The 23877-nt window shown below is 45.2% G+C and overlaps 1 protein-coding gene across 1 annotated transcript in view; it reads left to right on the forward strand.

The window, feature by feature from the left end:
• Positions 1 to 703: 703 nt before the first annotated feature.
• The window catches only part of LOC118388083 (NMDA receptor synaptonuclear signaling and neuronal migration factor-like), a 114791-nt gene continuing 91617 nt past the window's right edge, over positions 704 to 23877 (forward strand). Inside the window, exon 1 of the mRNA XM_052524740.1 lies at positions 704 to 1002. Coding sequence (XP_052380700.1) covers positions 932 to 1002 — 71 coding nt within the window. The 5' untranslated portion in view covers positions 704 to 931. The remainder of the gene's footprint in view (positions 1003 to 23877) is intronic.

The following is a 23877-nucleotide window of genomic DNA, read 5'->3' on the forward strand; positions in this document are numbered from 1 at the left end:
TGATTTATTTATATCCCTTTTGTCTCAGTGTGAGTGTGTGTGAATGCATGTGTGCGCGTGTGTGTAACAATGACTGAAAAAGATTCAATCAACTCCCAAGGACGTCCAGTGTCTTCATGTGTTTTGCAGGCAGGTTGATTTGTGGATTGATTGATTCGTTTTAGAAGGCTGATAGCCCGTTACTTGCTGCTTTGTCTGGTGGCTATGTTTGCTGTGTCTACCAGTGGAGTGTGTGTTTAGACAACCACAATTCCCCAGTGTATCCTTCCCTGTGGGTTAACAATTTGTGTGTCATGTCAATCTCTCACTTTATGCTAGCTAGAAAACCACTCAACTAAGCACAAAAACATATTCTTACATGATGTGTGCAGACCTTATATCTTGACTTTAGACACCTTAGAATTTCACTAAAATGTACCAAGTAAAATGCAGTCCTCTCGGGACAATGCACTTGCACACACTGATATGTGTGTACATACATGCTTATTCCTAAGGAATGTGTTGTGGGGGGATGACAACTCCTTATATGGCTCTGCTCAGTTTCCTGTCTACTGCTACAACCCCTGCCCCTTCTTGGATACACACACACACACACACACACACACATACACACCTGATGATGACTAGCAGGAGTCCAACCCCCTCCCATCCCATTTTCTCCGTTTTGAGTAATGAAGAGAGAGAGAAAGAGGGTGAGGGAGAAAGAGAGAGCACTGTTGGTGCTTGTCTGTGTATTCTGGGTTACCTCACATCTATTGTTTTCTTTCTGAGAGAGCGCTCTGCAGACCTGAAAACACAAAGATTCCTGCCGTAGTGGAATGCCTGTCTTGCCTGGATTTCCTTTAACGTTATAGTGTTTTCTCACCGAATTTCTCCATCCTTGGTTTTTCTGGAATGAGCTGTTTCCTGCCTGCGTCGTTTCCATGCCAGCATGGGAACTGTCGTGTCTAAAAGGAAGAATTTAAGAAACGATGCGATATCTTCCGTGGCAGCAAAAGTTAGGTGAGTGTCCTGCCCTCTTTCCCGATCGACCACCCACCAACGGACTAGCCTATCAGTATTGCCGTCCTACTGTAGCATAGATCTGCTATGCTACCAAGTTACTGAACATAGTGTGACATAATAGTGCCATTTTGGATAACCAACGAATATGTGTAATTGCGCGTTTATAAACGCCTCAATCTATTCATGGTGGGTCCTCCAGAATTCTTCCACGTAATATCGTCCGTGCAGGACAGGTAGGCTTCAGCTTATAACCACCGTGGAGCAACATCAACCCGTCGCTGCGTCTGCAGCTTGCTCGACATGACTTGGTTGCACAAATAGCGTGGAAGAATCACACAATTTACCGCTTTTGATGCCCAAAGTTGTCTTTGTTCTTATCATTGACGCAAGCAAGTCTCCAAGTGTACATCATGACGGCGAACATTTCACTGATCCTGGAGAGCTGTATGGTGCAGTACAATTTAAATGCTCTGTCTGGATCTTGTTTACAGACAAAAGTTACATTACCACTATAGCATAACCTCTTGAAGGCAGCCAAATTCAAGGCTGCCAAATTCAAACATGATATGCAAAAGATGGCAACATCGCCTAACCCATTTATGTTACTGTAGCCTATGTGTCCCACTGCACTGGTGACGTTTCTACAAATATAGGCTCCAACTGGATGGATAAGATATGAAGGACACTTACCATTTACCGATATCTTTATAGAGAAACAATATTTTAACATATTGCACAAATTGGATTTGTAACATATCACACAAATTGCAAAATGCTATGATACGAATTCATAACATATCTCACGAAATGGTTGACGTAGTACACAATTGGATGACGTAGAACAGAACAAATGGGGACCTGTTTTGGCTCGTGAGCACCACTTTCAAAAGTACTGGCTGAAATTATAGAAAAGTTAGAGAGCGCTACCGTTCTTGGATGCATTGGTGTTGCATCCTGTGGGCAAATGATTGCGCTATCAATTTATCAAGCAGCCGCAATTGACTCGGGCAACTTCGGTGATCAGCCATCACAGTTAGTTATTGCACCGGTCGGACGAGGGCAACAGAATGCCTATAGACACCACCGTTGAGTTATTCAGCAAAGGAAGCAAATTCCTCCATTTGGCAGGTCTCCAAGGCTATAAACCGTGTGGTCGTTAATCTGGGAGATTTCTGACACCCCCTCACCCAGGCTATAATGTCAAACAGCACCGCAATAACGTTTGTTCTTAAATTGGCTATGCGCAGGTCTCCTGTGTTCATTGTCTGGGTCTATTGAGCTGAAGAACCCACAGTTTTCTCAATGCATGTCGTCTGTTTATGGATTCCCAAGAGATGGATAGGTCTGGACTCGATTTGGCCAATAGTGTAATCCATGTGATGACTCCCTTGTACCGTCATGGCTGCTGCTGTCCTTGGTGAGATTAAATGAACCTTAGAGCAGGTGGACAATATTTAGGTGAGAAGTTCACAGAGATCAATATGCAGTATCTGATTGGTCATACATGAGTTTTCACACAGTAGTCTTCTCTTAACGGAGGTCGCTGAATGACCTTGCAGATGCTGGGTTTACTCCACAGACAGATGTGGGATGGCATTGGCATGGTTACATAATTCTGTGTGTATGTGTGCGTCCGTACGCGTGTGTATGGATATGTGTGTTTGTTTGTGTGAGCCCTCTCTTTATTCAATGCCGCGTGTGTGTGCGCACAACTCTGTGCTGCAGTATTCTCGGTGCACACACACAAAGGGCTGTGACGAGAGAGAGGGGACCTAGAGCACGTAACAATATCACATGACACACACACACACACCAATCTCCTGTCTGACACATTGACATGATCTCTCATGTCATACACTTGACTGGAGTATGAATGTTATGTTAGAATAAACAGTCATACACACCAGAGACAACTGGTCCCTCTCCAGGCTGAGTACACTCATCAGTACAATCATCAGTACACTCATCAGTACACTCATCAGTACACTCATCAGTACAATCATCAGTACACTCATCAGTACACTCATCAGTACAATCATCAGTACACTCATCAGTACACTCATCAGTACAATCATCAGCACACTCATCAGTACACTCATCCGTACAATCATCAGTACACTCATCAGTACACTCATCAGTACAATCATCAGTACACTCATCAGTACACTCATCAGTACAATCATCAGTACACTCATCAGTACAATCAGCAGTACAATCTTCAGTACAATCATCAGTACACTCATCAGTACACTCATCAGTACAATCATCAGTGCACTCATCAGTACACTCATCAGTACAATCATCAGTACACTCATCAGTACACTCATCAGTACAATCATCAGCACACTCATCAGTACACTCATCAGTATATTCATCAGTACACTCATCAGTACACTCATCAGTACACTCATAGGTACACTCATCAGTACAATCATCAGTACACTCATCAGTACAATCATTGGTACACTCATCAGTACAATCATCAGTACAATCATCAGTACACTCATCGGTACACTCATCGGTACAATAATCAGTACACTCATCAGTACACTCATCAGTACACTCATCAGTACACTCATCAGTACACTCATCAGTACACTCATCAGTACACTCATCAGTACACTCATCAGTGCACTCATCAGTACACTCATCAGTACACTCATCAGTACAATCATCAGCACACTCATCAGTACAATCATCAGTACAATCATCAGTACACTCATCAGTGCACTCATCAGTACAATCATCAGTACACTCATCAGTACACTCATCAGTACACGCATCAGTACAATCATCAGTACACTCATCAGTACACTCATCAGTGCACTCATCAGTACACGCATCAGTACAATCATCAGTACAATCATCAGTGCACTCATCAGTACACTCATCAGTACACTCATCAGTGCACTCATCAGTACAATCATCAGTACACTCATCAGTGCACTCATCAGTACAATCATCAGTACACTCACCAGTACACTCATCAGTACACTCATCAGTGCACTCATCAGTACAATCATCAGTACACTCATCAGTACAATCATCAGTACAATCATCAGTACACTCATCAGTAAGCTCCATCCTTCACCTTCATTGCTGTAATCTCACATCTAACACATAGAATATTCATCCCTCATTCACCTGCATACTGTATGAACTCATCAATCCATGGTCACGCACATTACTAACCTAATCTCTCGCACATACACACTCACTTGTGTGTGCGCACATACACACATACAGTATCAGTCGAAAGTTTGTACACACTTACTCATTCAAGGGTTTTTCTTTATTTTTACTGTTTTCTACATTGTAGAATAATACTGAAGATATTAAAACTATGAAATAACACATATGTACTAACCAAAAAAGTATTAAACAAATCAAAATATATTTTATATTTGAGATCCTTCAAAGTAGCCACCCTTTGCCTTGATGACAGCTTTGAACAGTCTTGGCATTCTCAAATCAAATTCAATTGTATTGGTCACATACAAATGGTTAGCAGATGTTAATGCGAGTGTAACGAAATGCCTGTGTTTCTAGTTCCCTGCCATGCAGTAATATCTAACAAGTAATCTAACAATTTCACAACAACTACCTAATACACACAAGTGTAAAGGAATTAATAAGAATATGTTCATATAAATATATAGATGAGCGATGGCCGAACGGCATAGGCAAGATGCAGTAGATGGTATAGAGTACAGTATATACATATGAGATGAGTAATGTAGGGTATGTAAACATTATATAAAGTGACATTGTTTAAAGTGACTAGTGATACATTTATTACATCCAATGTTTAATTATTAAGTGGCTAGAGATTTGAGTCAGTGTCAGGCATATGTGTATAGGTGGCAGGGAAGTCAGGCGCAGGAGAGTCAAACGGAGTGTAACAATGTCGGAGTCTTTTAACAATGTCCTAGTAACATGCTCCATAACACTAAACAGGAAAAGAACATAAACAAAATATGGGTACGAAGACCCGTCGCGCACCTATACAACAACACTACACTGACAATAAACAATCTCTGACAAAGACATGAGGGGAAACAGAGGGTTAAATACACAACAGGTAATGAATGGGATTGAAAACAGGTGTGTGGGAAGACAAGACAAAACCAATGGAAAATGAAAAAAGGATCAATGATGGCTAGAAGACCGGTGACGTCGAACGCCGAGCACCGCCCGAACAAGGAGAGGCAACGACTTCGGCAGAAGTCGTGACAGTCAGTATGTTGGCAGCAGCCACTCAATGTTAGTGATGGCTGTTTAACAGTCTGGTGGCCTTGAGATAGGCATTCTCTCAACCAGCTTCAAGAGGTAGTCACTTGGAATGCATTTCAATTAACAGATGTGCCTTGTTGAAAGTAAATTTGTGGAATTTCTTTCCTTCTTAATGCGTTTGAGCCAGTCAGATGTATTTGTATTTGTTATGGATCCCCCAGCAGCTACTCTTCCTGGGGTCCAGCAAAATTAAGGCAGTTTATACCATTTTAAAACATTACAATTCATTCACAGATTTCACAACACACTGTCTGCCCTCAGGCCCCTACTCCATGACTACCACATATCTACAGTGCTAACTCCATGTGTATTTATAGTGCGTATGTTATTGTGTGTGTGTGTGTGTGTGTGTGTGTGTGTGTGTGTGTGCCAATGTTTGTGTTGCTTCAGAGTCCCGGCTGTTCCATAAGGTGTTTTTTAAATCTGTTTTTAAATGTAATTGTACTGCTTGCGTCCGTTACTTGATGTGGAATAGAGTTCCATGTAGTCATGTTTCTATGTAGTACTATGTGCCTCCCATAGTGTGTTCTGGACTTGGGGACTGTGAAGAGACAGTTGTGTTGTGACAAGGTAGGGGTGGTATACAGAAGATAGCCCTATTTGGTAAAAGACCATGTCCATATTATGGCAAGAACAGCTCAAATAAGCAAAGAGAAATGACAGTCCATCATTACTGTAAGACATGAAGGTCAGTCAATCCAGAAATGTCTAGAACTTTTAAAGTTTCTTACAAGTGCCATCACAAAAATCATCAAGCGCTATGATGAAACTGGCTCTCATGAGGACCGCCACAGGGAAGGAAAACCCAGAGTCACCAGTATGTCTCTCTCATACACAAAACCATACTTTCATGTCTGTGTTATACAGTAGGAGCTGGCCTATATTCTTGGCACAGCCAGGCCTTTGCTGCGCGACATTGTGACTAGAGAACGCTATTAAAAGGGTGCCAGGGTCTGTGGGCTCAACACACAGGAGCTCCAAAGGTGGTCTTGCTTTTCACACAAATGCATGCACGTACACACACACATACGCACACACACACACACATTCACGCACACAAACAGACATACGCGCATGCACGCACATGCATACACACACACAAAACAATAATTATTTCCTCCACACACACACACACACACAGACCTGCTGGTACACAGAGTCCTACCCTCCTATTCGATGCACCCCGTCCTACTTTCCTCTCCACTGTCTGAAGGGCAGGCAGGACTCTGCAGCTCTGCAAGCTCCTCCTCATATCAAAGCTTTCTTTCTGCAGTGCCTCTTCTCCTGCTCTATCCCACTGAGCTTTGCCCTTTGCCTTCTCTCTTCTCTCCCTCTGTGTTCCAGAAAAAAACCTTTGTCCCTGCCGGATCACAACACACACTGTACCATGTTCCCTCTTCATCTTAGCTACCTACTTCAATGCACTTCATTTGACCTTCCCCTTGCATCCCGTCTATTGATTCAGTGCAATGCTTTGTCTTCCTTCCATCTTCCTTTAGCCCACTTCAACCACGCTCAACTCTGAGGCTGTGAGCCTGAAGCAGTGAAACAGACAGTCTCAGGTGAAAGTGTGTGTCCTGTGTTAGTGGGACATATGGCTGAGCTCCGTGGCTCCTCTGTGCTCCTGTAGGCTGGTGTCTGTGTGATGGATGCCAGCTGTGCTCATCCACAGTGGCGAGGCCTCTGTCCGACTCTTCCGTTCCCAGTGTTAGCATCAGGAAACACAGTGTCCCTCTGTGGAGGGAGGGGCTCACTGAATAGCTCCGCCAGGTGACATAGCAAATGACTGGAGGTCACACACACCTCAGCCGGCGGGTGTGCAGACAGCCGGTGTGTGTCCGGTCTCTGAGTCATCAGTCATTACTGTTTACCGGTACTTTTAAACACTCTTGTTAGAATATACCGTCTGGTGAAGAGTGATGCTTCACCTTTTTACAGCACACAGTGCTTATCGTATAGAGGTGGGTGGGGTCGGACAGTTAATCCCATCCCACAGCCACTCTAAATGTTGATTGGACAGTGCAGGCAGCGTGTTAGATTGACGCAGAGAAGATGCAGAAACACACATGCCTTTTGCCAAGGTGTGTATACCTGATAGCATTACACATCACACAAACTGCTGAAACGTTCAAACTGCTGTGGCTAGAGCAATAGCTAGCTCACCCTGGCCTGCAGCCTTTTGGATAATGTTTGAAAATCTGTCATCAGGGAATTCCCCAAATCCTTGATCTGTGTATCCTTAAGGAGCGTCATTCGACTGATCAGTTGAAGGGCATTGGACTACTAGAGCTCTGAAGGATGTGGGTCTCACACTTCTCACATTCAAACAAAATATGTTGGGTTTCTTTCAAAGAAATGGCAGGCAGGTTGAAAGGAGTGCCAGTAGAATGAGTCATTGTATTTCTATGGCCAGGGCATTGTCTGTGGTGATGCAGTGTAGCGGATAGACCACGGGCTCAAACTATGTGCTCCCTCACATAATAGTTTTCTCCCTCTCTTATTTATTCCTTTACTACCCTTTAATCTGTTGCTTTTTCTGAGCTGAACTATCCTAAACTAAGTATACTCAAGTGTAAAATGAGCCAGCGAGCATTTCCCTCCCTCTCATTCCCTCTCTTCCTCCCTCTTTATTAGAGGCTATTACCGTGTTTGCTGTAATTACGGTAATTGGGTGAGATGATACCAATTTCGAAGTAACTCTGACACATGGCAATAAGGCCTGTGACACTGCTGTCATGTTGGGTGCTGCTTATGTGCGTGGTTGTGTGTGCGTGTGCTTATGTGTGTGTGTGTGTGTGTTTGATGAGCTGCATCGCGGGCAAGTGAGAATTCGCTGCATCACTCAGCGTTTAGGAGGCTGGTGTGGCACCTACTCTCTGACGAGGTGACATTTTCATCAGTGCTCTGATCAAGTGCTGGGCCCCTATGCCCTATAAAACACCCCTACAAGAGCCTGCAATTAGAGAGCCAAACCACTCACGTGGATTTGAACTCAGGGAGTTATGCTGCTGGTTAGAGAAAACCAATTAAATTAGTGAAACGGTGAGAAGATTTGATTAGCCAACATTTAGAGATCTTGCTGGCCAGCCTATTGTTTATCGATGAGAGCGGAAAGGCTGGGGAATTGGTCTGCAGGTATTGGTCTGCAGGTAGACTACTGGAAATCCTGCCAGTCAACTGATGGTCGTCTTCAGGCATTAGTTGTTTGTCCTCTAAATGATATTGAAGTATGTTGTTTCACTGCATTAAGACACAAAGAGAAATGAAAGGGTAGAGATTGTGAATTGATAGAGGAAAAGGAACTTCTAATGCATTTAGTCTGTGTTTACACAAAAAAGAGCTGATCTGATTGATCAAAAGACCAATTAGTGGAAAAAAGATCAGAACTGGGCTGCCTGTGTAAACTCAGCCAACATTGGTATCTACAGTGTGATGAAGTGGTGTGTATAACTCTATATTGGCCCAATTAGTGCCTCATGGTCAGAAGTAAAACGGTGCCCCCTATTGGCTATCTGCGACAGAGCAAGAGCCAACAGAAACAGATCCTATTATTGACCTATACAGACTCAGAAAATACTATATACTGTGGATTTGTCTCGAACGTGTTCTCTTGCACAATGAGACTCTCCTGTGTAGTTTTGACATGAGTGTGTTGCATGTGCCTCTGCACATCTGAATGCAGTATCATGCTTTCTTTCATCCTCTTAATCCCATGATAATACCTCTATACTTACAGAGTTCAAACTCTATACTATAGTAGCATTCTCACCATGGCCTTAGTGTAGCTAGAGCCTCAGTGTCTTGGGCTACAGGCATAGCCACTTTTCACCTCCATTTTCTCTATCTCTGCTGTCCCTCTGGTTTTCTTTCCACATCCTGCTCTCCCTCCTCTTCTTTCCCTCTCTTGCATCTTTAATATGCCCCTTTCTTCTCTTCCTCTCAGTTGTAATCTTCCTCCCCTCCTTCCTACCCCAAATCCTCTCTCTCTCTCTCTCTCTCTCTCTCTCTCTCTCTCTCTCTCTCTCTCTCTCTCTCTCTCTCTCTCTCTCTCTCTCTCTCATAACTATATACATTTAAGTATTTCCCAGATGTGCTATATCCAGAGAGAGAGAGCAGTGAATGATCTGATTCAACATACCAATTAGGATCTGGCAATAAAATACTTGAATAAGTTATAGAACCCATTGCCCTTTTTGGTTGTGAAGTCTGGGGACCGTCTCACCAACCAAGAATTCACAAAATGTGACAAACACCAAATGTAGACTCTGTTTGCAGAATTCTGCAAAAGAATATCCTCTGTGTACAACTTAAAACACCAAATAATGCATGAAGAGCAGAATTAGGCCGATACCCACTAAATCCAGAAAAGAGACGTTAAATGCTACAACTACCTAAAAGGAAGCGATTCCCAAACCTTCCATAACAAAGCCATCACCTACAGAGAAATGAACATGGAGAAGAGCTCCCTAAGCAAGCGGGTCCTGGGGCTCTGTTCACAAATCAAATCAAATCAAATCAAATTTATTTATATAGCCCTTCGTACATCAGCTGATATCTCAAAGTGCTGTACAGAAACCCAGCCTAAAACCCCAAACAGCAAACAATGCAGGTGTAAAAGCACGGTGGCTAGGAAAAACTCCCTAGAAAGGCCAAAACCTAGGAAGAAACCTAGAGAGGAACCGGGCTATGTGGGGTGGCCAGTCCTCTTCTGGCTGTGCCGGGTAGAGATTATAACAGAACATGACCAAAATGTTCAAATGTTCATAAATGACCAGCATGGTCGAATAATAATAAGGCAGAACAGTTGAAACTGGAGCAGCAGCAGTCAGGTGGAATGGGGACAGCAAGGAGCCATCATGTCAGGTAGTCCTGGGGCACTGTCCTAGGGCTCAGGTCCTCCGAGAGAGAGAGAAAGAAAGAGAGAATTAGAGAGAGCATATGTGGGGTGGCCAGTCCTCTTTGGCTGTGCCGGGTGGAGATTATAACAGAACGTGGCCAAGATGTTCAAATGTTCATAAATGACCCAGCATGGTTGAATAATAGTAAGGCAGAACAGTTGAAACTGGAGCAGGAGCATGGCCAGGTGGACTGGGGACAGCAAGGAGTCCTCATGTCAGGTAGTCCTGGGACATGGTCCTAGGGCCCAGGCCAGTTGAAACTGGAGCAGCAGCATGGCCAGGTGGACTGGGGACAGCAAGGAGTCATCATGTCAGGTAGTCCTGGGGCATGGTCCTAGGGCTCAGGTCCTCCGAGAGAGAGAAAGAAAGAGAGAAGGAGAGAATTAGAGAACGCACACTTAGATTCACACAGGACACCGAATAGGACAGGAGAAGTACTCCAGATATAACAAACTGACCCTAGCCCCCGACACATAAACTACTGCAGCATAAATACTGGAGGCTGAGACAGGAGGGGTCAGGAGACACTGTGGCCCCATCCGAGGACACCCCGGACAGGGCCAAACAGGAAGGATATAACCCCACCCACTTTGCCAAAGCACAGCCCCCACACCACTAGAGGGATATCTTCAACCACCAACTCACCATCCTGAGACAAGGCCGAGTATAGCCCACAAAGATCTCCGCCACGGTACAACCCAAGGGGGGCAACCCAGACAGGCCGACCACAACAGTGAATCAACCCACCCAGGTGACGCACCCCCAGGGACGGCACGAGAGAGCCCCAGCAAGCCAGTGACTCAGCCCCGTAACAGGGTTAGAGGCAGAGAATCCCAGTGGAAAGAGGGGAACCGGCCAGGCAGAGACAGCAAGGGCGGTTCGTTGCTCCAGAGCCTTTCCGTTCACCTTCCCACTCCTGGGCCAGACTACACTCAATCATATGACCCACTGAAGAGATGAGTCTTCAGTAAAGACTTAAAGGTTGAGACCGAGTTTGCGTCTCTGACATGGGTAGGCAGACCGTTCCATAAAAATGGAGCTCTATAGGAGAAAGCCCTGCCTCCAGCTGTTTGCTTAGAAATTCTAGGGACAATTAGGAGGCCTGCGTCTTGTGACCGTAGCGTACGTGTAGGTATGTACGGCAGGACCAAATCAGAGAGGTAGGTAGGAGCAAGCCCATGTAATGCTTTGTAGGTTAGCAGTAAAACCTTGAAATCAGCCCTTGCTTTGACAGGAAGCCAGTGTAGAGAGGCTAGCACTGGAGTAATATGATCAAATTTTTGGTTCTAGTCAGGATTCTAGCAGCCGTATTTAGCACTAACTGAAGTTTATTTAGTGCTTTATCCGGGTAGCCGGAAAATAGAGCATTGCAGTAGTCTAACCTAGAAGTGACAAAAGCATGGATTAATTTTTCTGCATCATTTTTGGACAGAAAGTTTCTGATTTTTGCAATGTTACGTAGATGGAAAAAAGCTGTCCTCGAAATGGTCTTGATATGTTCTTCAAAAGAGAGATCAGGGTCCAGAGTAACGCCGAGGTCCTTCACAGTTTTATTTGAGACGACTGTACAACCATTAAGATTAATTGTCAGATTCAACAGAAGATCTCTTTGTTTCTTGGGACCTAGAACAAGCATCTCTGTTTTGTCCGAGTTTAATAGTAGAAAGTTTGCAGCCATCCACTTCCTTATGTCTGAAACACATGCTTCTAGCGAGGGCAATTTTGGGGCTTCACCATGTTTCATTGAAATGTACAGCTGTGTGTCATCCGCATAGCAGTGAAAGTTTACATTATGTTTTCGAATAACATCCCCAAGAGGTAAAATATATAGTGAAAACAATAGTGGTCCTAAAACAGAACCTTGAGGAACACCGAAATGTACAGTTGATTTGTCAGAGGACAAACCATTCACAGAGACAAACTGATATCTTTCCGACAGATAAGACCTAAACCACAAACACAAACAGACCCCACAGAGGCCAGGAAAGCAACACAATTAGACCCAACCAAATCATGAAAAAACAAAAAGATAATTACTTGACACATTGGAAAGAATTTACAAAAAAACAGAGCAAACTAGATTGCTATTTGGCCCTAAACAGAGTACACAGAGGCAGAATACCTGTGACCACTGTGACTGACCCAAAATTAAGGAAATCATTGACTATGTACATACACAGTGAGCATATCCTTGCTATTGAGAAAGGCTGCAGAAGGCAGAAGGCTCTCAAGAGAGCAAAATTAGGTGGAAACTGACTCCAGAGTCATGATTCGTTTTTTCTGAGTGACCCAGTGACGAGATGCTACCAGACGAGCTAAATGCCTTTTATGCTAGCTTCTAGGCAAGCAACACTGAAGCATGCACGAGAGCACCAGTTGTTCTGGATGACTATGTGATAACGCTGTCGGTAGCCGATGTGAACAAAACCTTTAAACAAGTCAACATTCATAAAGCCGCTGGGCCAGATGGATTACAAGGACGTGTCCTCAAAGCATGCGCAGACCAACTGTCAAGTGTCTTCACTGACATTTTCAACCTCTCCCTGACTGAGTCTGTAATACATACATGTTTAAAGCAGACCACCATAGTCCCTGTGCCCAAGGAAGCGAAGGTTACTTGCCTAAATGATTACCGCCCCGTAGCACTCACGTCGGTAGCCATGAAGTGCTTTGAAAGGCTGGTCATGGCTCACATCAGCAGCATCCTCCCGGACACCCTAGACCCACTCCAATTCACATACCGCCCCAACAGCTACACAGATGACGCAATCTCAATCGCACTCCACACTGCCCTTTCCCACTTGAACAAAAGGAACACCTATGTGAGAATGCTGTTCATTGACTACAGCTCAGCGTTCAACACCATAGTGCCCTCGAAGCTCATCATTAAGCTAAGGACTCTGGGACAAAACACCTCCCTCTGCAACTGGACCCTGGACTTCCTGACGGGCCACCACCAGGTGGTGAGGGTAGGCAACAACACGTCTGCCACGCTGATACTCAACACTGGGGCCCCTCAGTGGTGTGTACTTAGTCCCCTCCTGTATTCCCTGTTCACCCACGACTGCGTGGCCAAACACGACTCCAACACCATCATTAAGTTTGCTGACGACACAACAGTGGTAGGCCTGATCACCGACAACGATGAGACGGCATATAGGGAGGAGGTCAAAGAACTGGTAGTGTGGTGCCAGGACAACAACCTCTCCCTCAATGTGAGCAAGAAAAAGGAGCTGATCGTGCACAACAGGACCTAGTGTCAGAGGAAAGCCCATACAATTGTCAGAGACCCAAGTTATAGACTGTTTTCTCTGCTACCGCACGACAAGCGGTACCGGAGCGCCAGGCTCCTAAACAGCTTCTACCCCCCAAGCCAACAATTCATAAAATCGCCACAGGACAATTTACATTGACCCCCCCTCCCTTTTGTACACTGCTGCTACTCTCTGTTTATTATTAATGCATAGTCACTTGTCCCCCACCTACATGTACAAGTTACCTCAACTACCCTGTACACTGACTCTGTACCGGTGCCCCCTGTATATAGCCTCGTTATTGTTATTCCTATTGTGTTACTTTTATGATTACTTTTTTATTTTAGTCTACTTGGTAAATAACAGATAGAGAGAGAGATGGCGAGAGAGAGAGCGAGAGAGAGAGAGCGAGAGAGAGAGATGGCGAGAGAGAGAGAGGGCGAGAGAGAGAGAGAGAGAGAGCGAGAGAGAGATGGCGGGAGAGAGAGAGAGAGCGAGAGAGAGAGAGAGAGAGAGAGAGAGAGATGGCGAGAGAGAGAGAGAGAGAGAGAGAGAGAGGGAGAGAGAGAGAGAGCAAAAGAGAGGGAGAGAGAAAGAAAGAGAGAGATGGAGAGAGAGAGATGGCGAGAGAGAGAGAGCGAGAGAGAGAGAGAGAGAGATGGCGAGAGAGAGAGAGAGAGAGAGAGAGAGAGAGAGAGAGAGAGAGAGAGAGAGAGAGAGAGAGAGAGAGAGAGAGAGAGAGAGAGAGAGAGATGGTGAGAGAGAGCATGAGAGAGAGATGGTGAGAGAGAGAGAGAGATGGCGAGAGAGAGAGATGGCGAGAGAGAGAGTGAGAGAGATGGAGGGAGAGAGAGAGTGAGAGAGAGAGTGAGATAGAGAGAGAGAGATGGTGAGAGAGAGAGAGAGAGAGCATGAGAGAGAGATGGTGAGAGAGAGAGAGAGATGGCGAGAGAGAGAGATGGCGAGAGAGAGAGTGAGATAGATGGAGGGAGAGAGAGAGTGAGATAGAGAGAGAGAGATGGTGAGAGAGATGGCGAGAGAGAGAGAGCGAGAGATGGCGAGAGAGAGCGAGAGAGAGCGAGAGATGGCGAGAGAGAGAGCGAGAGAGAGATGGCGAGAGAGAGAGAGAGAGAGAGAGAGAGAGAGAGAGAGAGAGAGAGAGAGAGAGAGAGAGAGAGAGAGAGAGAGAGAGAGAGAGATGGCGAGAGAGAGAGAGAGAGAGCGAGAGAGCGAGAGAGCGAGAGAGAGAGAGAGAGAGAGAGATGGCGATGGGGAGGCAGTTTGCTCTCTGTCTCCTCTGTTTTTGTCTCATGTTTTATGGATGATGTGTATCTCCCAGACCACTGTGTGCATCCTGTTGTTGATTTTAATCAAAGCTCCGAGCTGCTGAATAATAAAAAAGGGAAAAATGAAAAAGTATTCAGAAGCTTCAGAAGGGAAGGAGTAATTACCCATAACATCAGACTAGTTTTATTCACACAGCTCCCAGCAGGCCTGACTAATCACACCATGACGAAGTGCACTCGCTAACACACAAGCGCATGTGAATGGGCACATACACACACGCATCCACAAACATAGACACAGACACACAAACAGCATTCCAGGGGGGATGCTACTGTTTAGCCAGAGAGGAAGGAGGAAAGTGCAGTGACGGAATCACATTGACACATGCTTGCAGGGTTGAGCCACTCCTTTACTGGTGACACCCACAAACCCAGAGAACCAGACTGTGACTGTTGTGTGGAAGAGCTTAAAGCAGTATGACATCTACAGTACCACAGAGGGGCTCTGAAGTGGATCCCTTTGACTGAGGAAATACTAAGGGGGAGAGAAAGGGATGAGAAGAGAGGAAGCTTTTCTCTCTGTCTCTCATACTTAAGGTTTCAAGGCAGTCCTAGGGAATGTTCTGTAGGAGATCTCCCGGTATTCCGGAATACTGGTTTCAGCATATAAAAGCATATAATACCAGCAGAAAAATCTGACATGATTATAGCATTGTAATTGTAGAAATATAGGCTACACATGAATCTAATGTTTTCTTTATGTATTTGTTTAAATTTAATCAACTCAAAGTTACCACGCTATTTTGTTGATGTAGCCTAGTTTTAATGTAGCCTAGGCTGTTGGCCGACTGGTCAACTATGATGAGGTCTAGTGAAAATGAAATTAGTTTTAGCCTACCTTAGGAAGATGTCAGGTGGCTTTTCTCTCCCCTTGCACCTGGCTATAGTTGGAATTTGGGAAGGTTATGACAGTTTTTCCTTCATGATAACCCGCTTTTTGTGGTGATAGTCACAGGGAACATCAAATTCTCCACTAAACAAACAGACCTAGGCAGAGATTCAGCACCATGGATAGCGCAGTTGATCAATTGCCCCCGAATCTGACCAGTAGCCAATTGTGTGCCCGCTTTTGTTACCATAACGTCATGAAACAATGACCACGTTTTCCATGTAGACAGTATTCCGGATAGTAGCTCATATCCCGCCTAAGATCTTATTCGGGATAAGCTGTTTACATGCACCTTTGATATCCCACTCATGAGTATCCCTGTATCCATGAATAAACAGAATATGTATCATTTAAGCAGGCTATATGGGTCAAATGGAATAGTAAGTGAAATCTGGACACTGACCGTAGGCCTATATCCTCTCACATGTAGTGTAATATCATATGAACTCCTGCATTACTTGCAGTGCAATTATTCAACACATTTTCATGTTGTCTTGGGAACAGTGTGGAGTGGAGAAATAGGATTTCTTTCTTTCAGCATCTCTTGAGAAAATGTGAATGAGCTTGTAATTTGTTATCTTTGACAGTGTTATGCAGACAGTATTTGACCCTAATAAAACATGCACCGAAGTGGAACTGAAGTCTTATCAGAAACGTGTTTTGTCGTTTTCTCAGCTTTTCATTTGCTTAAAGCCTGTTAAACTGATGACGTGGACATTTTACCACTGTTTTGGAGCTATTGCGTTTTCCCCCAGGTCCCTAAATGAAACAGACAACTTTACAGGTGTTAGCTAGATTACTAATGCATCCATTCTATGAATGTATGACAGTATTCTGGTGAGCACTACTTTATTTAGTCTTCTGAATTCTGGCAGTGTTACGTGTTAGCGGAGCTTTGAATGTGAGATGGAGATCAAGATTGGACATTGTCTATCGTGACTGCGTCTAGAGGTTGTGTGTAGCTGCACATATAGCAGGCCTGTAGCTGCATATGACTTCGGTAATTCATTTGACATGTACTGTATATTTATATACAGGACTCAGTCGTGGTCTCAACTTACTGATGAGCGTTAGAATAGTAGAATACACAAGGTGCAATTTCGAAACTTGGTTGTGCATCATCAGTTTTCCTATTTTTATATGTCACTCACGGACAGTCACAGATTAGTCCATGTGTAAGGGGTGCGTAACCGGTGGCAGGGAAGTCAGACGCAGGAGAGCAAAACTAGGTAGTAGCCGGAGCAGTTTAACTGCAAAAACCAACGGCATAAAGAATAACAAGACATGGGTACAAAACCCGTCGATCACCAGTCAGTCAACATGTGCACAAGCACTTACAATAAACAATTCCACACAAAGCTATCTACTATCTACTATCAGCTATCTACTGTAATCTGTCCGGACGTGCCCTGACCTCCGGGGTACCCCCATGGATTTTGTTAGTCACTCTCACTCAGAAATCATATTAACATGCCATAAATCATGTAGCTTTAAACTGCCAACACTTCTCACCACCCCCCATGGCAATTACAATTGAAGGAAATTAGCTGTGAAACTGCAAAACAAAATTGTTCTGTAAACCAAAGTTATTTATTTACCTATTGATAATAAAATACTTTTTCTGCTAATAGGTCCCTCTGTAAGTATTAAACTATAGTTTTAAATCCTGGTGCTGAGTTAATGTGTAGCAGCTAATAAGCGATGTGTTAGTACAGGGGTTGCCAAACTTTTGAATTTGTATTAATTTAGCAAATGTTCTTATCCAGAGCTACTTACAGTAAATGCATACATTTCATAATTTTTTCCCTCCATACTGGTTCCCTGTGGGAATCGAATCTACAAACCTGGCATTGCAAGCACCATGTGTAATGATCTTCTTCATCTGATGAGTATGAAAGATCGGACCAAAACGCAGCATGGTAAGTGTCCATTTTAATCAAATATAACTGAACACTGAATACAAAATAACCAAAGTGAAACAATGAAAATCGAAACAGTTCTGTATGGTGAAACACAGACACAGAAAACAACTACCCACAAACCACAGGTGGGAAAAGGCTACCTAAATATGGTTCTCAATCAGAGACAACGACAGACAGCTGTCTGATTGAGAAGCATACCCGGCCAAAAACAAAGAAATACAAAAACATAGAAAAAAGAACATAGAATGCCCACCCTAGTCACACCCTGGCCTAACGAAAATAGAGAATAAAAAGCCTCTCTATGGCCAGGGCGTGACCTTAGAGCTTGTTATGTCTCTATTTCGGTTTGGTCAGGGTGTGATTTGGGTGGGCATTCTGTGTTATTTTGTTATAGTGTTCTGTTTTAATAAAACAAGCATGAACACTTACCACGCTGCGATTTGATCCGATGATTCCTCTTCTTCAGACGACGAATACTGTTACAGAACTACCCACCACAAACGGACCAAGCAGCGTGGTAAAGAGGAGCAGAGGGTTCAGGACTCCTGGACTTGGGAGGAGATATTGGACAGACAGGGACCCTGGAGACAGGAGAGGTGCGAGTGTTAAGCACCAGATCTCCAGTGCTCACCCACAGCCCGGTTCGACTTGTGCCTGCACTCTGGAGGGGCCGGGCTAAAGTGGTCATCCAGCCTGGAGGAGTGGTGCCAAGGCTGCGCACCAGAGCTCCAGTGCTCCCCCACAGCCTGGTTCATCCGGTGCCTCCTCCAAGCACCAGGCCTCCTGTAGGTCTCCCCAGCCTGGTGGGCCCTGTGGCAGCCCCACGCACCAAACTGTCTCCCGTCTCCTCCCTCCAGAGTCGCCCTCCAGTCTGGAGCCTCCAGAGGCGCCCTTCAGTCCGGAGCTTCCAGAGGCGCCCTTCAGTCCGGAGCTTCCAGAGGCGCCCTTCAGTCCGGAGCTTCCAGAGGCGCCCTTCAGTCCGGAGCTTCCAGAGGCGCCCTTCAGTCCGGAGCTTCCAGAGGCGCCCTTCAGTCCGGAGCTTCCAGAGGCGCCCTTCAGTCCGGAGCTTCCAGAGGCGCCCTTCAGTCCGGAGCTTCCAGAGGCGCCCTTCAGTCCGGATCTTCCAGAGGCGCCCTTCAGTCCGGAGCTCCCAGAGGCGCCCTTCAGTCCGGGAGCTCCCAGAGGCGCCCTTCAGTCCGGAGCTTCCAGAGGCGCCCTTCAGTCCGGAGCTTCCAGAGGCGCCCTTCAGTCCGGAGCTTCCAGAGGCGCCCTTCAGTCCGGAGCTTCCAGAGGCGCCCTTCAGTCCGGAGCTTCCAGAGGCGCCCTTCAGTCCGGAGCTTCCAGAGGCGCCCTTCAGTCCGGAGCTTCCAGAGGCGCCCTTCAGTCTGGAGCTTCCAGAGGCGCCCTTCAGTCCGGAGCTTCCAGAGGCGCCCTTCAGTCCGGAGCTTCCAGAGGCGCCCTTCAGTCCGGAGCTTCCAGAGGCGCCCTTCAGTCCGGAGCTTCCAGAGGCGCCCTTCAGTCCGGAGCTTCCAGAGGCGCCCTTCAGTCCGGAGCTTCCAGAGGCGCCCTTCAGTCCGGAGCTTCCAGAGGCGCCCTTCAGTCCGGAGCTTCCAGAGGCGCCCTTCAGTCCGGAGCTTCCAGAGGCGCCCTTCAGTCCGGAGCTTCCAGAGGCGCCTTTCAGTCCGGAGCTTCCAGAGGCGCCCTTCAGTCCGGAGCTTCCTGAGGCGCCCTTCAGTCCGGAGCTTCCAGAGGCGCCCTTCAGTCCGGAGCTTTCAGAGGCGCCCTTCAGTCCGGAGCTTCCAGAGGCGCCCTTCAGTCCGGAGCTTCCAGAGGCGCCCTTCAGTCCGGAGCTTCCAGAGGCGCCCTTCAGTCCGGAGCTTCCAGAGGCGCCCTTCAGTCCGGAGCTTCCAGAGGCGCCCTTCAGTCCGGAGCTTCCAGAGGCGCCCTTCAGTCCGGAGCTTCCAGAGGCGCCCTTCAGTCCGGAGCTTCCAGAGGCGCCCTTCAGTCCGGATCTTCCAGCGACGCCCTCCAGTCCGGGGCTCTCTACGAGGGTGCCCAGTCCGGGGCCCGCTACGAGGGTCCCCAGTCTGGGGTCGGCGGCGAGGGTCCCCGCTCTAGAGGTATTATTATTATTATTAGAGGTGCCACCTAAGTGGGCCAAGCCAGAGGTGGGCGGGGTCTATGTCCCTCACCAGAGCCACCACCGCGGAGAAATGCCCACCCAGACCCTCCCCTATAGGTTCAGGGGGGACTGTCACGCCCTGACCTTAGAGCTTTTTATGTCTCTATTTTGGTTTGGTCAGGGTGTGATTTGGGTGGGAATTCTATGTTCCTTTTTCTATGTTTTTGTATTTCTTTGTTTTGGCCCGGACAGCTGTCTATTGTTGTCTCTGATTGGGAACCATATTTAGGTAGATTTTTACCACAGGGTTTTGTTGGTAGTTCATTTCTGTTTAGTGTTTTGCACCTTTCAGGACTGTTTCGGTTATTCCCTTTGTTATTTTGTTATAGTGTTCAGTTTTAATAAAACAAGCATGAACACTTACCAAGGTGCGCTTTGGTCCGATGATTCCTCTTCTTCAGATGATGAATACCGTTACACCATGCTATAGCAACTGAGCCACTCGGGGACCCCCTTCCAGCATTGGGGAACATCCGGGACCATCCCTAGGCGCATGCGCAACGTCTATTTCTATGGGCACAGGCACTGTTCATGACACAAACTGTTCACACCTCTCTTGTTGGTGGAGAGAATTTTGCACATTTAAGGTTTATTATCTCGAATTATACATATAATGTTATAGGGTTGTCATGACTGTCCTGATCAGGTCAGGTTACAGGAGACCACAACCCTACAGATTATCTCTCAACCCCAACAGAGGAGGAGAGATCTAGGGGTCTGAAGATGTGGGGGTTTTATGACCCCTCACGCCCCTGGTAAATCTCAGGCCACAGACCAATGCCTTTGTCCTGTTACTATGGAGAACCAGCCTCAGAACATTAATGGTTTCCGTCAGCCACAATGGTGGTCAAGACGATAGATGGAATATGAAAATGTATGTCATTTTTGTTTTGTTCTTAAAGGTTAATAGATGACGTTATTACGAAAACATTGTAATGTGAAGAGTTTCCCCGTATATGTTTGATGTTTATACTGTACATTGTACGTTGTATGGAAAATATCCAAATCAAAGAGAATGTTTTGGGGAAGATGAAATGTGAAGTTAGTCGTCTAAAATTGGATCTGAGTAAAATCTAGACCTTGCCCTCATTAACTTGGTACGCCCAGAGAACTGCCCTAAAGGCGGTTACGCCCACTTCTGACCCAAGGGTATAAAACCTGTGAGTAAAGAATTTACAGAGAAGACTTACGTGACCCAAGCTGCACTCAAGGTCTAAATAGTCAACGAACCCGGAACGCAACACAAGTTTGAAGACAAAGAAATCTTTTTCTACCCAAGCTACGGATGAGTAGCTGTGTCTAAGTGGGTGAATTCAAGCTGGACCCCCTTAGCATCCAATCCCAGCGAATCGTGGTATCTAAACGGTTTCATCCCTATGCTGTGAGCTCTGAGCTACAGAGCTGTCTGTCCTCAGAAGACCCCTTCCAGAGCAAGGGTGAGGGAACCGACTCCTAAGCCAAAAGGACGCTGACATCGTGAGGATGACCAGAAAGGTGTGCCGGGGAAGTGCGTCATCGAGCAGCCTGAACAGTCCATGCAGAGAATCCTCGGAGGTCCTCCCCAAGTAATTACATCATTATATTCTGCCCCATAAGAGTGGCAGTTTGGGAGATGGCTAGGGTTAGAATAGCATAGCTGACAAATTCACCCAAATGTATATTTTTCTTGTGTACTTTCTTTTTTCTCTCTCACTTTGAAATCCTCATTGTGGGTAACACGCGCCACAGTGTGTTGGCCCGTTATACTAAGTTCTAATCAATAGCCTAGACTGTGTTTTGTCTATGTGTATCTTTTATCATCATTTTAGCTTTCTCGTAAATAAATATTCAACTAAGATTAGAGTGGTACGAACTCATTGGTGAGACCCGGGTCCGAACTCATTGGTGAGACCCGGGTCCGTGCAGATTCACGGACTATACGACGTTCAGAACGAGATTGTAGAGGAAACTGGTTAATTAGCGGCTGTTGTAAATCGATATTCTGATATTCTTTGAGTTAATTTGGGAAATAGAAACTCAATAAAAACTAGTTTTCCCATGGTGCCCCAGGTTAATGAGTTAATATTTGCTTGATTCAGTTAATCACGCAATTAGAAACTTTGAATCATTCGATGAACAACAGTCGTCAGTCGTCACATTAACTAATACAACGTCACGACAGGGTTCAAAGAAAATGTGGCAGTTTTAAAGCAAATTTTATTGTAATGTCGAATGTGTATTTATCTGATATATCATGGCAACCCCCTATCATGGCAACCCCCTATATATATATATATATATATAGTAACCCCCTATATATATATACAAGGTATATATACAGTTGAAGTCGGAAGTTTACATACACCTTAGCCAAATACATTTAAACTCAGTTTTTCCCAATTCCTGACATTTAATCCAAGTAAAAATTCCCTTTCTTAGGTCAGTTAGAATCACCACTTTATTTTAAGAATGTGAAATTTCAGATTAATAGTAGAGAGAATGATTTATTTCAGCTTTTATTTCTTTCATCACATTCCCAGTAGGTCAGAAGTTTACATACACTCAATTAGTACTTGGTAGCATTGCCTTTAAATTGTTTACCTTGGTTCAAACGTTCCAGGTAGCCTTCCACAAGCTTCCCACAATCAGTTGGGTGAATTTCGGCCCATTTCTCCTGACAGAGCTGTTGTAACTGAGTCAGGTTTGTAAGGCCTCCTTTCTCGCACACGCTTTTTCAGTTCTGCCCACAAATGTTCTATAGGATTGAGGTCAGGGCTTTGTGATGGCCACTCCAATACCTTGACTTTGTTGTCCTTAAGCGATGTTGCCACAACTTTGGAAGTATACTTGGTGTCATTATCCATTTGGAAGACCCATTTGCAACCAAGCTTTAACTTCCTGACTGATGTCTTGATATGTTCAATATATCTGCATAATTGTCCTCCCTCGTGATGCTGCCTCCTACAGCAAAGCACCCCCACAACATGATGCTGCCACCCCCATGCTTCACGGTTGGGATGGTGTTCTTCGGTTTGCAAGCCTCCCCCTTTTCCTCCAAACATAGCAATGGTCATTATGGCCAAACAATTCTATTTTTGTTTCGTCAAACCAGAGGACATTTCTCCTAAAAGTACAATCTTTGTCCCCATGTGCAGTTGCAAACCGTAGTCTGTCTTTTTTATGGCGGTTTTGGAGCAGGTTCTTCTTCCTTACTGAGCGGCCTTTCAGGTTATGTCAATAGGACTTGTTTTACTGTGGATATAGATACTTTTGTACCTGTTTCTTCCAGCATTTTCACAAGGTCCTGTTCTGCGATTGATTTGCACTTTTCGCACCAAAGTACGTTCATCTCTAGGAGACAGAACACGTCTCTTTCCTGAGCGGTATGACGGCTCCCAAGGATGAATCAGACTCTACAAGGTCTTGGCTGATTTATTTTGATTTTCCCATGATGTCATGCAAAGAGGCACTGAGTTTGAAGGTAGACCTTGAAATACATCCACAGGTACACCTCCAATTGACTCCAATGTCAATTAGCCTATCAGAATCTTCTAAAGCCATGACATAATTTTCAGGAATTTTCCAAGCTGTTTAAAGGCACAGTCAACTTAGTGTATGTAAACTTGTGATACAGTGAATTGCAAGTGAAATAATCTGTTTGTAAACAGTTGTTGGAAAAATGTCTTGTGTCATGCACAAAGTAGATGTCCTAACCAACTTGCTAAAACTATAGTTTGTGAACAAGAAATTTGTGGAGTGGTTGAAAATTGAGTTTTAATGACTCCAACCTAAGTGTATGTAAACTTCCGACTTCAACTGTATATATATATTTGTGTGTAACAGGGCTGAATCAGGGCTGAATCTCTAGACCTGCTTCCGACAGGGAGATGAGCCAGGAACGATCCTATAAAACAACATCACTTCCTGTCGGCCCCCTCAACTCGGGGATAAGGCCCTCGCCAGCTTTCTTCTCTGAGAATATAAAACACATATGTACGCAAAGCCACTCACACAAGAACAACCACACGTTATTCATATTGACAACCATGAAAAGACGGACTTGCAAATCCACACATAGAAATTAATATCCAGTGGGAGTGGTTGAAAAA

This window comes from Oncorhynchus keta, chromosome 9 (genome assembly GCF_023373465.1).
Source record: "Oncorhynchus keta strain PuntledgeMale-10-30-2019 chromosome 9, Oket_V2, whole genome shotgun sequence".
NCBI lineage: Eukaryota > Metazoa > Chordata > Actinopteri > Salmoniformes > Salmonidae > Oncorhynchus > Oncorhynchus keta.